The sequence below is a fragment of the Pseudorca crassidens genome, chromosome 2 (assembly GCF_039906515.1).
Source record: "Pseudorca crassidens isolate mPseCra1 chromosome 2, mPseCra1.hap1, whole genome shotgun sequence".
NCBI classification, from domain to species: Eukaryota; Metazoa; Chordata; class Mammalia; order Artiodactyla; family Delphinidae; genus Pseudorca; species Pseudorca crassidens.
This window is the reverse complement of record NC_090297.1, coordinates 36,002,393-36,024,507: the sequence shown is the minus strand read 5'-3', so window position 1 is coordinate 36,024,507 and position 22,115 is coordinate 36,002,393. Positions and strand designations below refer to the sequence as shown.

At 41.0% G+C, this 22,115-nt stretch overlaps 1 protein-coding gene across 1 annotated transcript; it reads left to right on the top strand.

The window, feature by feature from the left end:
• Positions 1 to 8,934: 8,934 nt before the first annotated feature.
• Positions 8,935 to 21,549, top strand: LOC137208800 (Kruppel-like factor 18). Its single transcript, XM_067709488.1, is given in 4 exon segments — positions 8,935 to 8,949; positions 14,732 to 15,157; positions 20,003 to 20,660; positions 21,275 to 21,549. Coding segments are annotated over 4 exon segments (1,275 nt in total). The 3' UTR covers positions 21,451 to 21,549.
• The last annotated feature ends 566 nt before the right edge of the window (positions 21,550 to 22,115 follow it).

The following is a 22,115-nucleotide window of genomic DNA, read 5'->3' as shown; positions in this document are numbered from 1 at the left end:
TGTCAAAGCACTAACAATAGAAGATTCAAAAGGAAGTGGCTCAAAAGTGCCTGTGACCAAAATTGTAAAGTGTTTGAAAGGTACCAATTCTAAGGGAGAAAAGAGAGTCACCCTAGAAGATAGCAGTGTCTAGAATAGGCCTCAGTAGCTGTGAAGAGAAGGAAAGAAGTAGCTTATAATAAAGATTCTACTTAAATAGATAAGATCTAAGGATCAGAGAAAACGTCACCAGAAATAAAGGTACTATGTACTAAAGAAAAAGCTCTACATTTTGGCAACAGAAAGGGAGCCCTTGAACCGAAAATTGGTAAAAATGCCTACACCTTCATTCCTTGCCCTCCAGAAATTCCTTCTTCAAATATATGGTCCAGAAAAACCCAATACATTCTAAACATGAACAAGAAAAATTAAAATAAAGCACACATGCAAAGATAAAATGATTGTTAAGAATAAGAATCAGGGACTTCCCTGGTGGCACAGTGGTTAAGAATCCGCCTGCCAATGCAGGGGACATGGGTTTGAGCCCTGGTCCAGGAAGATCCCACATGCCACGGAGCAACTAAGCCTGTGTGTCACAACTACCAAGCCTACACTCTAGAGCCCACGAACCACAACCACTGAGCCCATGTGCCACAGCTACTGAAGCCCATGTGCCTAGAGCCTGTGCTCTGCAACAAGAGAAGCCACCCCAATGAGAAGCCCGCACACTGCAACAAAGAGTAGCCCCCACTCGCCGCAACTAGAGAAAGTCCACACACAGCAACGAAGACCCAATGCAGCCAAGGCACCTCAAAAAAAAAAAAAAGAAGAATGAGAATCAACTATTTTTATCACATGAAAACACACTGAAAACTTCCTGTCATTTAGCAGAGGAAAATTACAAAACAAGAATCCAAGTAGAATTTCAAATACTTAAACAATTGTAAATATGGGGAGAAGGGGATCACAAGAAACAAAGATGCAAAAATACAGAAATGGACCAAACCAGAGGATCATGTAAACTGTAGCTTACTCATTAACTCAGGAAAGAGATTGAAAAAGACAAAATTATCTCAGAAAGGAAGACTAAATTACAGAGTGTCCAAGAGAAAATAAATAAACTGAAAAGACAATAAAGGATATAGAGAAAATAAATGAAAAGTACCAAGAAAGTGTTTCAAAAATAAAGAAAGAGATTTTTTAAAAATCAGGAAGAAAGTGATAGATACAGAAAACAGACAAGGAAGAGTCAACCAATGTATAATTGGAGTCTCTGAGAAAGAAAATCCAAACAGGGGAAAGCAACTAATTTTTAAAATTCTAATTCAAGAAAATATTTTGAAGTTAAATAGGATCCATCTGTATATATTTAAAAGATACCATATTTACCTAGAGAAATTGACTCAGTACAATCAACTCTGAGATATATCCTCATAGAATTATTAGACTTTAAAAATAAAAAAATTCTTAGGGACTGCAAGCAGAAAGACCAAGTTATTTCACAAAGGAAAAAATCAGTTTGGCATTATGTTCGTGACATAAACATTCAATACAAGAAAACAGTAATATAGCAACTATGCAGGGAAAGAAATTGTGGAACAGTTTACCTGTAATATCGAGGCAGCAGGAAAGCAATTTTAAACATGCCAGAATGCAGGGAATATTGTTCCCATTATCCCTTCCTGAAAGGGGGTGGGGCTGGAGATTCAGAGGAGCAAAGTTTTTGTATGTTTTTGAAGTTAAGCTGGTATAATTTCAAATTAGGGTGTTAAAACTTTAAGATGTTAGACATAGTCCCCACGGTAGGCACAAGTAAATGGCTATACAATATATGCAAAAGGAAACAAAAAAGAAATTAAAACATGCAAAAAGCAACTAAATGCAAAAGAAGATAGTAATATAGGAAGTGAGGAACAAATAAAGCTATGAGGCATATAGAAGAAAACAGCAAAACAGTAGAGGTGAATCCCTCCTTGCCAGGGGTTAAACTCTCCAAAGACAGAAATTAGTACAGTGAAGTAAAAAACATGATCTAACTAGATGCTGTCTATAAGAGACTCAGTTTAGATCCAAGGACACAGATAGGTTGAAAGTGAAAAAATGGAAAAGATAGTCCATGCAAATAGTAGCCAAAAGAGAGTAGGACTTGCTAAGCTGTAACAGATAAAACAGACTTTAAATCAAAACAGGTTACAAGAGACAAAGAACGATATTATATATTAATAAAAGGTTCAATACAGCAAGAAGATAATACAATTACAAATGTTTACAGACATAATAACAAGCCACCAAAGTATATAAAGCAAAAACTGAAGAAAGTGAAGGAAGAAACAGTCCTACAATAATACTTGGAGATGTCAACACCCCACTCTCCATAATGGATAGAACCAGATAGAAGATAAGTAAGAGAACTTGAACAAACAAAAAACCAAATGGTTTTAACAAGAGAATGTTCTACCCAACAACAGAATAGACATTCTTCTCACCTGCAAATGAGACATTCTCTAATACAGATGATATATTATACCACAATTCAATTCTCAATAGATTTTTTAAAAGATATATAAGGATAACAAGTATTTTCTCTGATTACAATAAAATGAAGCTAAAATCAATAACAAAAGGAAAACTGGAAAATTCACAAAATGTGTGAATTAAACAATACACTTTTAACCAACCAATGGGTCAAGTAAGAAATCATAATAGAAATAAGAAAATATTTAGAAATAAATGGGAATGAAAAAACACTGCTTTCATTTGTATAATAATGAAAATATGAAACTTGAGGGACGCAGTGAAAACAATGCTAAGGGGGAAATTTAAACACTCACCTAAAAGAAAAAGAAAAATCTCAAATCAACAACCTAAATTTACACCTTAAGAAATTAGAAAAGAAGAGCAAACTAAACCCAAAGCTAGCAGGAGGAAGAAATAATAAAGATTAGAGCAGAGATAAATGAAATAGAAAATAGGAAAAGAATACAGGAAAGCAATGAAACCAAAAGTTGGTTCTTCTAAAAGTTTAACAAAATGGACAAACTTTTAGCAATATTGACTAAGAAAACTATATTTGAATTTTGACAGTTTTTCCACTACTGTCCTGTTTTGTTTGTTTGTCTGTTTAGAATCCAGTCCAGGATCCCACATTGCATTAATTCACATGTTTCTTTGATCTCCTCCAATCTCTGGTAGTTTCTCTATTTCCTTGTGTTTCCCCATCTGGACATTTTTGAAGAGTACTTGTCGGATACTTTATAGAATGTTCCTCAATTAAGGAACTTCTGAAGTTTTAAGGTTCTTCTGAAGTTTTCTCATGATTAGATTGGAGTTATGCACTTTGGGGAAGAATAACACAGAAGTGAAGTGTCCCGTTAGGGTACATGGCATGAACATGACTTACTACTTCTGGATAGAAACAATCTAATGGCAGCCCTGAAGTTTTTCTCTTTGTCTTGACAGTTTTTTTCACATTGTGGGGATGACAAACAAAAACAGTTTTTATTGCACTGTTGAACCACTCTGGAAGAATTAGGAGCCTAGTAATTTTTTTCTAAAACCCCGAGGAGGCTGCATTGCCTTAGGATGCCCAAGCAGATGAGGAGCAAACCTTTGGTGATATTCAGTGTCTCTCTGGGCAGGTGCACAGACAAAAATAATCCAGGTGCAAAAGAAAACTGGATCCTACAGAAATGCAAGATAAGAAAAAGGTGCCGGAAATAAAACAGGTCAGTTCACAATGATAAGAGCAAAGGTGACTGAGAATGAGAAACGGCTACATCCTTGCCTATATCACTAATCAGTGACAATATTTTATTACATCCTGACAGAAAGTAACATAAGGATCACTGGAAACTTCTACTCCTTCAAGTGTGAGAAACCATATTGTTTCACAAATGTCTCCAGTTGAACTATCTAAAAATGCAATGTAAGTCAGTCCAAAGGCTAACAGACTCCGGAGGAGAGATGCATGCTTGAGTAGGACCATCTTGGCAGAAGAGATAAGAGAAAACTACCTAGTTTTAAGCACAGATCATGTACCCAGAGACCAATTCCATTTTCTCTGAGCTACCAGTGTCTCTCTTTTAGACACTTCTCATTTTGCTAACTTTATTATATATACCTTGATAGTTAAGTATGTACATCTACATGTGTTTATATAGTTACATATATACAATATAATATGTTTAATTGATGGTGTTATTCAAAACTTTAAACTACTTTTCAAAAAATTAATCTAATCACTCTAGTTCTGGTCAGAGTTCCATGAAATAGTCCATTGACCTGCAGAAGCAGCATCACCTCAGAGATTGTTAAGTTCCAATCCTCCAGTCCTATTCCAGAATGAATGAATCAGAACCTCCAGAGGTGGGGCCCAGAAATCTGTATTTTAACAAGCTCAGCAAGTGACTCTTCTTTGTTGTTTTTGTTTTTATTGAGGTATAGTTGATTTACAATACTATGTAAGTTCAGATGTAATAACGTAGTGATTCACAATTTTTAAAAGTTATATCCATTTATAGTTATTATAAGATACTGGCTCTATTCTGTGTATATATCCTTGTAGCTATTTTACACATAGTAGTTTGTACCTCTTAACCCCTATCCCTCTCTTGCCCCTTTTTCCTTCCCTCTCTCCACTGGGAACCACTAGTTTCTTCTCTATATCTATGAGTCTGTTTCTTTTTTGTTATATTCACTAGTTTGTTTTAATTTTTAGATTCCACACATAAGTGATATCATACAATATTTCACTTTTTCTGTTTGACTTCTTTCACTAAGCATAATACCCTCTAAGTCCATCATGTTGTTGCAAAAGGCAAAATTTCATTTTTTTATGGTTGAGTAGTGTTCCATTGTGTGTGTGTATATATATATATATATATAGAGAGAGAGAGAGAGAGAGAGAGAGAGAGAGACATTTATATACCACATCGTCTACCTCTTCATCTGTTGTTGGACACTTGGGTTCCTTCCATATCAAGACAGCCAAGGTTATTGTAGATAATACTGCTATGAACATTGGGATGCCTATATCTTTTCAAACTATAGTTTTCATTTTCTTCAGATATATACCCAGAAGTGGAATTGCTGGATCATATGGTGGTTCTATTTTTAGTTTTTGAGGAACCTCCATACTGTTTTCCACAGTGGCTGCACCAATTTACATCCCCACAAAAAATGTACAAGGGTTTCCTTTTCTCCACATCCTCACCAGCATTTGTAATTTGTGGTCTTTCCCAGATGATTCTTATAAACCCTATATCTAATGAAAAGACCCACTATTTTGGAAGAAGGATTAAAAGACGTGGAATGACTTTCCATCTTAGTTTGAGCATTATGAAGAAGACATATATGGTCAAGAATACATAGGTTAAAAATTCATTTGAAGAATGAATGGCAATTAAGAATTTTATTTTCTCTCCCTCTCTGAATTTTAACTTCTTTGGAGGCTTCCAGGTAAACAATGACTACTATTATCTTAATATTGGATTAGTCCAAGATCTTAAAATCAGTTAGCAATTTCACATGACATAATTAAATTATCATTGAAGAATAATACCATCACTGTTAATAATAAGAATCTGACAGAGAAACAAGACCCCTGAAAACATTTCCCAGTTAGTTTAGTTAGCCTAATTCCATAGGCTCACATCATTTTCATTTTTGCCTGAGATTTATAAGGACAAAATTTATAAAGATGTTAGTTATTTAAATTATGATTCAATTTAATTGGACAACCATGTTTACACTTACAATCCTTAAATATTAGTGTAAATAATAATAAACTATACAGCTTATAGGCAATTTAAGAATTTAGGTGATTCTTTTAATTTAGATTATTTATTTAAACCAAATCCAAATCCTACATAAATTAAAATGACCTATTTGCATGTTTATTTCTCACAGTGGTAAAATCAAGAAGTCATATAGCCAACTTTTTTTTTTTTTTTTGCTTTGTACACATTTTAATAAGTTGGGAAAATCCTCATAATTTTTTTAACATCTTTATTGGGGTATAATTGCTTTACAATGGTGTGTTAGTTTCTGCTTTATAACAAAGTGAATCAGTTCTACATATACATATGTTCCCATATCTCTTCCCTCTTGCATAGAGCCATCTTTGAAGCCCCAGACTCCCCCCAAAATTTAATTCATCAAAGAGTATGCCATGATAGGTATATAAAATTACTTTGGTGAAATTTTAATTTCCTGGATTTAGTTTACCTTCTAAATCTCAGTGAAAAGTCTTAATGCAAAATTGTTTCTTAAAACCCCTTTTATGACTATGAATTGTTGACCTGATGTCAACTTGCATGTGTTCATTATCTTCAATTCAGCAGGGACACTCGAGTCAACAGCCACAGGTAGCTTTTCTCTTTCTCATCAAACAAACTGTTTAGGAAAAGGAATTACATTAGAAGGATACTGTTTAAACTTTGGCCAAAAACTTAGTAGTTTACCTGGTTATTCACATGACGTTCTAAATTTTTATTAGAGTGTAACCTTTACCATTTAACCAAAGTTTTACTTTTTCCACTTGGCAGGCCTATTTTGTCAAATACAAAACCACATTAAGGTTGAAACTACTCATTTCTTCAAACTATTTACTGTATTTCTTTTACCAATCAATGCAAATTCCGTCAGTGACACTGGATTTGAGAGGCTTGCGCCCTCGGTTTTATCTGTGAAAGTCGACGGGCCTTCAGTCCTTAATCAAAGGGAATTTCCCAACTTATCCAAAGGTAACCTGGAAAGGAAACAGCTTTCCTTTGCCCTGGGGGTGTGCTCACACCAGGCGCTTCCTGCACATGCCTTGCTTCAGAATCAGAAAAGCCAGTCCCTCCTGAGGACCCCGAATTTTCTGGGATGGCATCTCATTCCTCTACTCACACAAAGGAAAAAAAGCCGCTCTAAAAAGACTACACTGAGGGCTTCCCTGGTGGTTGAGAGTCCGCCTGCCGATGCAGGGGACACGGGTTCGTGCCCCGGTCTGGGAAGATCCCACATGCCGCGGAGCGGCTGGGCCCGTGAGCCATGGCCGCTGAGCCTGCGCGTCTGGAGCCTGTGCCCCGCAACGGGAGAGGCCGCAACAGTGAGAGGCCCGAGTACCGCAAAAAAAAAAAAAAAAAAAGGCTACACTGTCTATCCACAGGAATAGATATGAAGACATAAGTTCCAGTGAGAAAAGGCAAATTTAAGAATAAGTGCTGGACTTCCCTGGTGGCACAGTGGTCGCGGACCCACCTGCCAATGCAGGAGACATGGGTTCGATTCCTGGTTCCGGGAAGATCCCGCATGCCGCGGAGCGGCTGGGCCCGTGTGCCACAACTACTGAGTCCGTGTGCTGCGACTACTGAGACCCACGTGCCTAGAGCCCATGCTCCGCAACAAGAGAAGCCACGGCAATGAGAAGCCCGCGCACCGCAATGAAGAGTAACCCCCGCTCACCGCAACTAGAGAAAAGCCTGCCCGCAGCCATGAAGACCCAATGCAACCAAAAATAAATAAAATTATTAAAAAAAAAAAGAATAAGTGCTGGGCTTCCCTGGTGGCTCAGTGGTTGAGAGTCCGCTTGCCGATGCAGCGGACACGGGTTCGTGCCCCTGTCCGGGAAGATCCCACATGCCGCGGAGCGGCTGGGCCCGTGAGCCATGGCCGCTGAGGCTGCGCGTCCAGAGCCTGTGCTCCGCAACGGGAGAGGCCACAGTGGTGAGAGGCCCACGTACTGCAAAAAAAAAAAAAAAAAAAAAGAATAAGTGCTGAGTAATGCCAGGTATATGAGTCTAAAAGCACATAGAAACACTATACGTTGTCATTTACATATGTGGAATAGTGAGAGAAAACACAACAGTGGTTGCCTGGGGATGAAGGGGTTTGATTGAGAAAACGGTCTGGATTATAAATGAGAGCAGCTGCCTCTGAGAGAGCAGAGGGCAAGACGACTGGAGATGCCGACGAGAACAGGCCTTCCAGCGGCCAAGAGCAGAAGCCAGGATCTGGAAGTCCGTCCAAGGACCCCGTCAGGCTCCTTCTGCCCCGCTCACCTCACCCCTCAACCCAGGTCGGGGCCCAGGTGAAAGGGCATGAGCACCTTGCTTTAAAATTTTTAGAGACCGGAGGCTGTCGGGACTCCCCTCAGGCGGGTCTACAAATGGTTAAAGCCCCGAGGCTTGTTGGTCATGGATGAGCCATAGGCCGTGGGGACCAGACGCGAACCTGGAGCAGAGTTGGAAGCGGGTCAGAAGTCACTCATGCGACCTCAGTATCACTCTGCTGGGATGAAACAGTCTCCGTGGGACTTGAGGGTGGGAGAGGGGAGGTGGAAATCATTTCTAGGTGATCTCATCAAATCCAGGATTTCACCCTGGAAGTATTTCTGATTATGTTTACAGCCAAGAGATGGAATCTGCAGAACTCAGTGGTGATTGGATCCTGGGCTGACACCTCTGATGTGTTCAAGGGCCCAGATTACTAACGCTAAGCCCTTTGAGTTCAAATCTAGAACCTATGACTGACTCTCTGTGTGATCTCCAGCAAATGGCTTAACCTCTCTGAGCCTCACTTTCTGCATCTTATGCTGACAGTTATAAATTCCACCTCATACTACTGTGGTGAGAATGAAATGGGCTAATTGTGTAAATCGTCCCGCCCACCCCACCCCCACCCCCACCCCCACCCCCCGCCACAGTTTGAACACCTGGGAAATGGCTGTAAAAACGTCCCGAGGTGCCTTGTGGGTAACCCAATCAGGTAGGTAACCTGAAAGGTTTAGAATTCCCAAGTGTCTGATTTGGGTGCTCTGGGATCCGCCCAGAGGGCGTGGCCAACCAAAGAATGCTGGTCTGGGACCCCAGTACATCCGGCCCCCGAGACTATATAAGAGGTCAGCTACTTCAGCCTGCAGCCCAGTCTTGGCAACTCTTGGCTCACGACGCTGAGGTCCCTGGCCACACAATGGATCCACTGACGGTGAGTCTGCGGCCAATGTCTGGGTACTGAGGTGGAAGGTCGTGAGTCCTAGCAGGGGGTACACTCTCATGGAAGAGGAACCCAAACATTCAAAACATTAATTTATTTGAGGCCTTCTTTACTGAGCACCCCTGTGTGTCTGCACTGTCCAGGGGGTGCCCTCGTGCAGACAGTCGAGTTCCTGAAGAAGAGACAGTGTTGGGACCTGTCCAGTTGGCTGCTGTCCCCGAAGGCCCCTTGAGGGCAAGGCTGCTGCCTAGATTGTACACCCCCCCAGTCCCCAGATCACTACCTGGTACTGGGCAGCTGCAACCTGTGTGGAAAGGATGGAAGGATGTGCAAAATGGGTGGCCATGTGTGGAGGGGCCTGGGTGGATTCTGGTAGAAATTAGACAATCAAGAGAACGAGTTATATGGCCCGTGGCAGGGGGCACCGATTTCTCCCTTCCTTGAAAACATTTTATTTTTATTTACCCAGCTTTATTGAGGTATAATTGGCAAACTCGCATAAATGTAAAGTGTACAACATGCTGATTTGTTGTATGTATATGTTGTGAAATGATTACCACACTCAAAGTGGTTAACACAATCATCACCTGATGTGGTTACCTTTCTGTTTTGGGTGACGATGCTTAAGATCTACTCTCTTAGCAAATTTCTAGTATCCAGTACAGCATTATTAACTATCACCATCATGCTGTACATTAGATCCTCAGAACTTATTCCTCTTATGAATTGTGTACTCTTTGACAAAGAGCTCCCACTTCCCCACCCCCCATCGCCTAGCAACTTCCACCCTTCTCTCTGATTCTATGAGTTCAACTGTTTTCCTCATTCTACATAAAAATAATAAGATAAAGTTTATGTTTCTTTCTGACTTATTTCACATAGAATAATGCCATGCCCTCTAGGTTCATCCATGTAGTCACAAATGTCAGGATTTCCTTCTTTCTGATGGCCAAATAATGTTCTCTGTTCTCAGAAAGTAGAGCGTTCCTATGAAACTTTTTGTAAGCTGAAATGGCATAAAGCAATGAGGCAATTACCTCAGGACGCTTCTTGCTAAAGGACGGGCAAAACAAATGGAGATAAAGCCCAGGTGCTCACAGACAGAGTTCAAGGGTATGGCGGCTTGCTGAGGAGGTGCTGAGTGTAGTCCCCCAGGGAGGAGCTGCCACTCTCCCTGTTCTGGGTGTGCGTTGCTTCTGTTCAAGTTCACTGCAAAACAAATGTTGAGGGACTTCCCTGGTGGTCCAGTGGTTAAGAGTCTTCATTTCCAGTGCAGAGAGTGCGGGTTTGATCCCTGGTCAGTTAACTAAGATTCTACATGCTGCACGAGGTGGCCAAAAAAAAAATGATTAGCACTATTTTCACTTTCACCTGTTTTTCTAAAAGTGAAAATCCTCTTCTGGTTTTTTTTTTTTTTTTTTTTTTTTTTTTTTGCGGTATGCGGGCCTCTCACTGCTGTGGCCTCTCCTGCTGCGGAGCACAGGCTCCGGACGCGCAGGCTTAGTGGCCATGGCCCACGGGCCCAGCCACTCTGCGACATGCGGGACCCTCCCGGACCGGGGCACGAACCCGTGTCCCCTGCATCGGCAGGCGGACTCTCAACCACTGTGCCACCAGGGAAGCCCCTCTTCTGGGTTTTTTGTTTGTTTGTTTTTGGTTATTGAAAACAGGTATTAATGTAGGTCTTCCATAAAAGCAAAGTGGCATAATGCAAACTTTCCAAAAAGCTCTGGATACCTGAATAGCACATTTTCTTTATCATTCATCCTATGGACAGACACTTGGGTTGTTTCCATATCTTGACTATGGCGACTAGGGCTGCATTGAACCTCTGAGTGTGGATCTCTTTTCGAGATACAGATTTCATTTCCTTTGAACACCCAGAAGTGGAATAGCTGGATCATATGGTAGTTCTAGTATTTAATTTTCCAGGAACTTCCATACTGTTTTCCATAACAGCTGTACCAATTTACATTCGAACAGCAGTGCATGAGGGTTCCCTTTTCTCCAAATCCTCCCCCAATTTTATATCTCGTCTTTTTGATAGTAGCTATTCTAACAGTTATGAGGTGCTATTTTACTGTGGTTTCTGTTTGCATTTCCCTGATGATTAGTGATGATCAGCACCTTTTTGTGTACCTATTGGCCATCTGTATGTCTTTGCAAAAATGTCTGTGAAGGTCCTTCGCCCATTTCTAAGTCAGATTGGTTTTTGCTATGGAGTGGTATGAGTTCCATATATATTTAGATATGAACCCCTTATCAGATAGATGGTTTGCAGAGATTTTTCTCCCATCCACAGGTTGCTTTTTGACTTTGTTGCTTGTTTCCTTTGCTGTGCAGAAGCTTTCAGTTTGATGGAGTCCCACTTGTTTATTTTGGCTTTTGTTGCACATGCTTTTGGTGTCAAATACAAAATAATCAATGCCAAGACCAGTGTCAAGGAAATTTTTCCCCTATGTTTTCTTCTAGAATCTTCATGGTTTCAAGTTTTATATTTAATTCTTTAGTATATTTCAAGTTAATTTTTGTGAGTTCTATAAGATGGGGATCCACTTTCATTCTTAAACCTGTGTGTATCTAGTTTTGCCAACACCCCTTATTGCAGCGACTATCTTTTCTACATTGTGTGTTCTTGGCACCCTGGTCAAAGATGCATAGATTTATTTCTGGCTCTCTATTCTGTTCCATTAGTCTATGTGTCTCTTTTTCAGCCAGTACCATACTATTTTGATTACTATAGCTTTATAATACAGTTTGAAATCAGGAAGTGTTATGCCTCTTTTCTTTCTCAGATTGCTTTTGTAATTTGGGTCTTCGGTGGATTGAGTTGAACTTTAGAATTGTTTTTTCTATTTTTGTAAAAAATGCCATTGGAATTTTGTTAAGAATTCCTTTGAATCCTTAGATCAATTTGGGTAATTGCTCATTTTAACAATATTAATTCTTTCAATCTAAGAATAGGGGATATCTTTCCATCTATTTGTGTCTTCTTCAATCTCATCAATATAATTTTCACTGTTCAGGTGTTTCACCTCTATGGTTAAATTTATTCCTAAGTACCTTATTGTTTTGATGCTATTGCAAGTGGGATTGTTTTTTTAATTTCTCTTACTGAGAGTTGTTTGTGTATAGAAACACTACTGATTCTTGTATCCTGCAAATTTGCTAAATTCACTTATTCTAGGCATGTTTTTGTGGAGCCTTTAGAGTTTTCTGTATATAACATCATGACATCTGCAAACAGATATTTTTGCTTCTCCCTTTCTGATTAGGATGCCTTTTATTTCCTTTTCTTAATTAATTGCTCAGGCTAGGAATTCCAGTACTATGTTGAATAGAAGTGACAGCTGGCACCTTTGTCTTGTTCTGGAACTTAGAGAAAAATTTTCAGCTTTTCAACACCTAATTTGTAGATTTTGTCATGAAAAGGTGTTGAATTTTGTCAAGTGTTTTGTCTGCAGCTACTAAAATAACCATATTTGTTTCATCCTTCATTTTTTAATTCATTAGACACATTTATTGATTTGTGTGTATTGAACATTCCTGTAACCCAGGGATAAACCCCATTTAAGGATGGTGTATAATCCATTTAATGTGCTCTGAATTTGGTTTGCTAGAGTGTTGTTGAAGATTTTTACATCTATGTTCATCAGGAATACTGACCTATAATTTTATTTTATTATTTATTTATTTGTTTATTTATTTATATTTCTTTTTTGTTGGGTCTTCATTGCTGTGCGTGGGCTATCTCTAGTTGTGGTGAGTGGGGGCTACTCCTCGTTGTGGTGCACAGGCTTCTCATTGCGGTGGATTCTCTTGTTGCAGAGCATGGGCTCTAGGTGTGCAGGCTTCAGTAGTTGTGGCTCGCGGGCTCTAGAGTACAGGCTCGGTAGTTGTGGCACACAGGCTTAGTTGCTCCACGGCAAGTGGGATCTTCCCAGACCAGGGCTCGAACTAGTGTCCCCTGCATTGACAGGCGGATTCTTAACCACTGCGCCATCAGGGAAGTCCCTGGCCTATAATTTTATTTTCTTGTAGTGTCCTTATAAGCTTTGGTGGCAGGATAACACTGGCCTCATAATGAATTTGGAACTAATCCTTCCTCTTCAATTATTGGGAAGAATGTGAGAAAGATGGACATTAATTCTCTAAAGGTTTGGTAGACTTGATCAGTGAAGTCACTTTCACTGTTGGAATCTTGTTGGAAAGATTTTTGATGACTGATATACGTCTATTCAGATTTCCATTTCCTTATGGTTCAGTCTTGGTAGGTTGTATGTTTCTAGGAATTAACCCATTACTTTTAGGCTATCCAATTTTTTGGCATATAATTGTTAATAGTAATCACTTATGATCTTTATATTTCTGCAGTCTCTGTTATACTCCTTCCTCTTTCATATTTGATTTTATTTGTTAGACTGTTCTCTTTCTTTCATCTATAGTCTAGCTAAAGCTTTGTCAATTTTGCTTGTCTTTTCAAAATCCATGTCTTAGTGTCATTGACCTTTTCTATTATTTTTCTAGTCTCTATTTCATTTATTTCTGCTATGATCTCTGTTATTTCTTCTTTTCTTCCACTAGCATTGGTTGTAATTTGTTCTTTTCTAGTTCCTTGAGATGTGAACTTTGATTGCTTATTTGAGATCTTTCTGGTTTCTTAATGTGGGCACATAATTGTTATAAACTTCTTTTCTAGAACTACTATTGCTGTCTCTCATATGTTTTGGTATGTTGTGTTTCCATTTTCATTTGTCTCAAAATATTTTCTTTTCTTTTGATTTCTTCTTTGACCCATTGATTGCTCAGCAGTGTGCTGTTTAATTTCCACATATTTGTGACTTTTCCAACATTTCTCTTTTTTGATTTCTACTTGCACACCATTTTGGTAAGAAAAGGTACTGGATATGACCTTAATCTTATTAAATTTTTAAAACTTTTTGTGATGTAACATATGATCATGATTTATCCTAGAGAATGTTCTATGTGTACCTGAGAAGAATGTGTATTCTTGTGCTGTTGGATGGAATGTAGTATATATGTCTGTTAGGTTCATTTGATCTAATGTGCAGTTCAAGTCCAATATTTCTATATTGATCTTCTGTCTGGAAGATCTATCTATTGTTGAAAGTGGGGAATGAAGTCCCCAGCTACTGTTGTGCTGCTGTCTATTTCTGGCTTCAGAACAGTTAGTATTTGTTTAACATATTTATGTGTTCTTATGTTGAGTCCATTAATTTACAATTGTTATATCCTCTTGATTAATTGTTCCCTTTTCTTATATAATGATATTCTTTTTCTCATGTAACAGCTTTGATTAATCAACTTTTCTGATATAGTATAGCTACCCTGCTCTCTTTTGGTTTCCATTTGCACGGAATGTATTTTGTCATCTTTTCACTTTCATCCTACATGTGTCCCGAAACCTTAAACATCAACTATATTACAATTTTTAAAAGTCTGTGGGGCAAGATCTCTGCAGGGGATGGTATGGTATTCATGCATTTATTGAGATACCACGTCCACTGACAGATGAGAGTACCATAGGGAAAGCTCATATTTTAGAAATATTACCCTGACTGTCTTTGGAGGATACACAAGATGGAGTCAACCCCAGATTCACAGAGGCCAATTAAGAGGCAGTTGCAGGCTTTTAGGCAAGCAATGATGGTGGGCTAGACTAGGATTTGGTCAATAGGTATGGAGAAGCACGGTGTGTGGAACTGGGATTTGAGCTAGGTAAGGCACATGAAATTCTAACTTTTTTTTGCAGGATCTCACAAATGAAGACCAAGTTCATTTATCAGGCAGTGGCAAAGAGGCTTCAGGGGACTCTTACCTTCAAGCAATTGAAGAAATTGAGGCATTTTATCAATACCTCAATGAGAAATATAAGGCAGGAACTCCAGCTGCACCAGAGCCAGAGCTCTATGTACCTCTGACTGACCATGATGAGAACAGCCAAAAGGAGTCAATCCAGAACCAGGTGATGTATCCTTTGAAGCCCACAATGATGATTTCTACACGTTCTAACATCCCTAGACAGTTCTTATCCCGAACTAAGATCACTCCATGTTAGAGCCCTTGATTTGCCCTTGGAAACCTAAGCAAGACCCTTTTTGACCCCAAGGTGACCTCTTTTGATGAGAGCAAACCCACAGTAACATCCCAGATGACAGATGTTACTGACACCCCAAACACATCCTGAGATTTTAAAGGCTGGTTGCAGACCTAGAACTGGGGGAGTGGAAATCAGAAGTCCTTTACTGGGTCCTTTTTCTATGAGGTCTTCCCAACTGGATCTGTCACACCCTGCTAAGGATGAAGTAGAGTTCTCTAGTCTTGAGGAGCTTTCAGTCCAGTAGTGAGGGAAGGGGAGTAGACAGGCATAACAGTATTTCAAGAGTGTAAATGAGAGGAAAGGGAGTGCCCTAATATGATGTTATTAGAGGTTGACTTCCAATGAGGCTTCATCTCAGAGAATCCCTAGGTTTTTTTTTTTTTTGAAGTGGCGCTTTTTTATTTTTTAATATTTATTTATTTGCTTGTGCTGGATCTTAGTTGCGGCCGGCAGCCTCCTTAGTTGTGGCTCACAGGCTCCTTAGCTGTGGCATGTGAACTCTTAGTTGCTGTATGCATGTGGGATCTAGCTCCCTGACCAGGGATCAAACCCGGGCCCCCTGCATTGGGAGTGAGGAGTCTTAACCACTGCCCCATCAGGGAAGTCCCAAGAATCCCTAGGTTTTGATGGTCCTTTTTGTTGGAGTGTCTCCACAGTGACATTGGCCTCATGAGGGTACCCATTTCCACACCTCCAAGTGACTGTGGCTTCTGCTACATTGTGACTTGGAAAATTCCAGTTATTTCCAAGTGTGAATATATATAATAATTAAATTTAAGGGCATCTATCACTTCTATGGATTTTTTTGTAGGAGAAGATGACTTTGGAGTGCCCTCAGTCTACCATAGTCAATGGCTGTACAGTCATAAATTTTTAATATAACCTGGGGGAATTATCCTAGCTGTCTCTCTGCTCTGAGATTCAGGACAGGACAGAGAGACCAGTCTTTGGTGGCAGGGATAGGAATGGATGTCATATTTGATAAGACAGGCTATAGTCACTAAGACACGTTACTGAGAGAGACAGGCTGAGCAAAGGACAGGACAGGGATATGGCAAAACTGAGCAGACTGGTCTGGCTAAAGCAGGACAAGAGCTGCAAGGAGGCACACAGGGTGAAAAGATGTGAGGCTACTGACATGATGGCTTTGGGGAGTTCATTGTAAGCTTTCTACCAGATGTATAGGAAACCTAGAAGCGTAAGGATGGCCAATGAGAATAGAAGTATAGACTTTGGCCATGTGCACGTTAGGCCACTGCTTGTAATGAGGCTCCTTCTTGGAATGGTTCCTGGAGGCTGATGCTTTCCAGGATGGTTCTCAGGAAGCTGGAATGCCAAGGACAACCCCGTACATTTCTGGGGGAAATGTCCACAGTGGTTCAGGTCTGTGACCACCCAGAGTGAGATAGGTCCAATTCAAGTTAAGAGTCTTCTACTTAGGCCATGTCACTTCACCTTTTTGGACCCCTATTTACTCTTCTTTAATAGGGATTAAGCATGGCTCCTTTTTCTGAGGCATGATGGGAATAAAATGAGATAAGATGTTTGGAAGTTCGTTAATTTAACCAAATCTCCAGTAGGATGTCTGGGAGATGGGACATCTTTGGAAAAGTCTCTGGGCAGGGGCAGGCAATACAGAGATAGGGGATTAAGAGGTACAAACTCTTATGTATACAAGCTACAAGTATATATTGTATAAAACAAGGAATATAAAAATTATTTATAATAACTAGAATTTGAGTATAACCTTTATTATGATTCACTATATTGTATACCTGTAACATATAATACTATACATTAAGTATACATCAATTTAAAAAAGGTCTGTGGGGCAAGATCTCTACAGGAGATGGTGGGGCTTTCATTCATTCATCGAGATTCCCACCTTCACTGATAGATAGGAGTTGCATAAGAAGACTTTTCTTTTCCTTTTTCTTTTTTTTTTTTTTTTGCGGTACGCGGGCCTCTCACTGTTGTGGCCTCTCCCATTGCGGAGCACAGGCTCCGGACGCGCAGGCTTATCGGCCATGGCTCACGGGCCCAGCCGCTCCGCGGCATGTGGGATCTTCCCGGACCGGGGCACGAACCCGTGTCCCCTGCATTGGCAGGCGGACTCTCAACCACTGCGCCTCCAGGGAAGCCCAAGACTTTTCATTTTAGAAATATTACTCTGACGGTCTTTGGAGGTTACCCTACATGGAGTCAACTCCAGATTCACAGAGGCCACTTAAGAGGCAATTGCAAACTTTGGGCAAGAAATGATGATGGGCTAGACTAGGATTGGGTCAGCAGGGATGGAGAGGAAGGGTGTGTGAAATTGGGATTTGAGCTGGTTATGACACATGAACTTCTTTTTTTGCAGAATCCCACAACTGAAGATCTAGTTCAGTTATCAGGCAACAGCAAAGGGATGTCGAGGGACTCTTACCTTCAGACAATTGAAGAAATTGAGGCATTTCTCCAGGACATCAATGAGACACATGAGGCAAGATGCCCAGCTGCACCAGAGCCAGAGCTCTATGTGCCTCTGACTGCCCATGAAGAGGACAGCCAAAAGGAGTCAATCCAGAATCAGGTGATGAAATTTTGAGGCTCACAGTGATGATTTCTGCATGTTCTAACATCCCTGGGACAGTTCTCATCCAGAACTAAGATCACCCCATGGTAAAGCACTTGATTTGCCCCCTGGAAACCTTAAGTGAGACATTTTTTGACCCCAAGGTGACCTCTTTTGATGAGAGTAAACCCAAGTAACATCCCAGTTGACAGATGTCACTGACACCCCAAACACATCCTGAGATTTTAGAGGCTGGATGCAGACCTAGAGCTGGAGGAGTAGAAATCAGAAGTCTTTCTTTGGGTCCCTTTTCTCTGACGTCTGCCCAGCTGGATCTGTCAGACCCTGATAAGGTGGAAGTAGAGTTCTCTAGTCTTGAGGAGTTTTCAGTCCAGTGGTAGGGGAAGGGGAGAAGACAGGCATGACACTGTTTCAAGAGTGGGAATGATAGTAAAAGAAGTGCCCTAGTACGATGTTATTAGAGGTTGACTTCCAGTGAGGTTTCATCTCAGAGAATCCCTAGGTTTTGATGGCCCTTCTTGGAGGATTGTCTCCACAGTGACATTGGCCTCATGGAGGTACCCTTTTCCACACCTCCAGGTGACGGTGGCTTCTGCTACACTGTGGCTTAGAAAATTCCACTTATTTCCAAGCATGAATGTAGATAACAATTAAATTTAAGGGCATCTATCACTTCTATGGATTTTTTTGTAGCAGAAGATGACTTCGGAGTGCCCTCAGTCTACCATAGTCAATGGCTGTACAGTCATATGTTTCGAACATAGCCTGGGTGAACTATCCTAGCTGTCTCTCTGCCCTGAGAGTTAGGACAGGGTGGGAGAGACCAGTCTTTGGTGGCAGGGATAAGAATGGATGTCATGTTTAATAAGACAGGCTATGAGCAAGGGACAGGACAGGGATATGGCAAAAGTGAGCAGACTGGTCTGGCTAGAGTAGAATAAGAGCTGCAAGGAGGCACATAGGGTGAAAAAGATGTGAGGCTACAGACATGATGGCTTTGAGGAGTTAACTGGAAGCTTTCTACCAGATGTATAGGAAACCTAGAAGCGTAAGGATGGCCAATGAGAATAGAAGTATAGACTTTGGCCATGTGCACATTAGCCTCTGCCTGTAATGAAGCTTCTTCTTGGAATGGTTCCTGGAGGCTGATGCTTTCCAGGATGGTTCTCAGGAAGCTGGAATGCCAGGTGGAACTCCAGGAGGTCTCTTGGGGAAACCTCCACAGAGGATCAGGTCTGTGAGCACCAAGAGAAAGACAGGTCCAATTCAAGTTAAGAATCTTCTACTTGGGCCATGTCATTTCACCTCTTTGGAGGTCTGTGAATTCTTCTTTAATACGGTTTTATCATGGCTCCTGTTTCTGGGGTCATGGGTGGAATAAAATGCGATAATATGTTTGGAAGTTCATTAAATTAAACAAATCTCTGGTAGGATTTCTGGAAGATGGGGCATCTGTGGAAAAGTCTCGTTGGGGCGGGGCAATATAGAGACCAGGGATTAAGAGGTACAAACTCTTATGTATACAACAAGCTACAAGGATATATTGTACAAAACAAGGAATATAGCCAATATTTTATAATAACTAAAAATTGAGTATAGCATTTAACTATTGTGAATCACTATATAGTACATCTATAACATATAATAGTGTACATCAAGTGTTCATCAATTTTTTAAAAGTCTATGGGGCAAGCTCGCTGCAGGGGATAGTGGGGTGTTTCCATTCATCTAGAATCCCACCTCCACTGATAGGTAGGAGTAGCATAGGAAGACTTTTCATTTTAGAAATATTACTGTTTATGGAGGGCACACCGGATGAAGTCAACTCCAGATTCACAGAGGTCAATTAAGAGGAAATTGCAGGCTTTTATGCAAGCAATGATGGTGGACTAGACGAGGACTGGGTCAGCAGGGATGGAGAGGAAGGGCGTGTGGAGTTAGGATTTGAGCTGGGTAAGACATCTGACTTCTAACTTTTTTTGCAGAATCCCACAGCTGAAGATCTAGTTCGGTTATCAGGCAACAGCAAAGAGGCTTCCATGACTTCTTTCTTTCTGACACTTGAGGACATTGATGAGTTTCTCCAGGACATCAATGAGATACATGAGGCAAGAACCCCCACTGCACCAGAGTCAGAGCTCTATGTACCTCTGACTGCCCGTGATGAGGACAGCCAAAAGGAGTCAATGCAGAACCAGGTGATGAATCCTTTGATGCCCACAAGGATGATTTATGCATGTTCTAACATCCCTGGGACAGTTCTTGTCCATATCTAACAACAACCCATGTTAAATCCCTTGATTTGCCCCCTGGGAACCTAAAGTGCCTTTCTTTTTGACCCCAAGGTGACCTCCTTTGATGAGAGAAACCCTGCAGCAGCATCCCAGTTGATGGATGTCACTGACACCACAAAGGCGTTCATCACGGATTGTAAAGTGACACCCGTTAATGCAAACAAGATGACAATCCCCAATAAGGGTAGCCAGATGAAGATCCTCGATGATGACCAGAGCCTCAGTGGAGGCCAGATGACCTTTGGTGGGGACCAGACCCTCTATGAGGGTCAGATGAAGAACCCCAGTGAATGCCAGATTCTCAGTGGAGCCCAGATGACCTTCCCTTGGGACCAGGCTGTCTCTGGAAGTCAGATGAAAACCATCCGTGTATACCAGACCCACAATGGAGGCCAGATGAGCTTCAGTGGGGACCAAACCCTCTATAGGCGTCCGATGAAGATACTCAATGATGAGAACACTCCCCATGAAGTCCATATGGTGCCACATTCCTCATCATCATTGCCATATCCTAGATTTCTGTACATTTCTAGTTCCTATTTGATCCAAGGACAACCCCTAGAAAAGCAGAAGTGGAATCTCAAGATTCAGAGATGTTCGTTGCAGAAGAATTCTGACATTTTGAAACCCTACATCTGTACATACCAGGGCTGTGGGAAATCGTATTCAAAATCTTCCCACCTGCGAATCCATGAGCGCCTACACACTGGTGAGTGAAGACTGAAATATAAGGGTGTCAGGAAAATGACTAAAGATCTCTGCCTTTATAAGACTTTGGGGTCATTTGAGATTGTTGCCACCTCCCTCTAAGTCTAGGACCCAGAAGACCCTAGAAAATGCTGGCAAATCTGAAAGGGTATATAAAGCAGTCCTAAGAACAGACTCTAGTTCTGGGCCAGAGGCAACCTGGCTGCAGCCTTTTGTGGTATTGAATGTCTGGGATGATGGAAGAAGTGGAGGGATTTGTTTGACCTCCTAGAATGGTCTTGACGTTACCTCTCCTGGGACTTCTCTTCATGGACTCCTATAGGTCCAACAGATAACCCCTCTTCCTCAGCTTTCTTTACCCACCACTGACCTTCGTCTTCCCCTCCTGGTTTTCTTTTTCTTTTCCTCTCCCTCCTTCACAGTTTTCCTCTCAGCCTTCTAGCCCATCCTGCCCTCCTTCTCTTCCTTTCCCATGCAACCCCTCCAGTCTCCTGTCTGTCTCTCCCTGTCCCACTGCAACATGCCCAACCCCTTTTTCTTCTCCATTCATTTCCAACTTCTGTGTCCCATGCTATCCTGAAGCATGACAAGTCTTGCTTTCTTTTTGGGGTCCAGGAGAGAAGCCCTACAAATGCAACGCGAAGGGATGCACATGGGCATTCTCCCGTTCGGATGAGCTCAACAGACACGTGAGGAAGCACACCAGGGAGAGGCCCTACCAGTGTACTAAATGCGACAGGAACTTTTCACGATCAGATCACTTAAAGCAGCATCAGAGAGTCCACAGATAAATTGCTTCCATGATACCAAACCTATCAGCCTTTGAGAAAATGAGTTGAGCTGAAAGATTCTCCCTGCAAAACTTTGCTCGGTGCTCAGTACCTAGCACGTAATAGATGCTTAATATTAGTTGTAAACTTTTAAGGTTTTCATTTATTTTTTCTGAAACATATATAGAATGCATGTATGCATTTCAATAGAATCAGCACTACTCTTCATTCACTTTCCTGTACGTGGTGAATGTTCTCAGTGTGCTGTGTATGAATTCTTGTAGATCGTTGCTTGTGTATTTACTTCTATGTGTACATGTAAAGATGTTTATATGTAGATGATTGCAATGTGGCATAGCATAGTTCAGATGTATAAAGAATGTAGCATTTCATATCTGAGCTCATGTTTCTTTGGAGGTTCATTTCAAGGGAGTTGAGAGGGACACTTGGTCACTTCCAGTGTCAAGTGGCCTCAGATTAAATGAAACTCATTTGGATGAACTTAATCTATTAAAAGGTTGAACCTCTTGTCTTGGCTGTTTTTCTCTCAGACAAAGTGTCTCTTTTCCCCTCTGCCTTCTCTATATGCCGTCAGGACACGGGGCGGGGGGTGGTATTGGAGGAGGAGTCAAGTGCTGGCTGCCAGGGGAAAGACATTTCCTTTGCATGGGGGCTTCAGGGTCTTT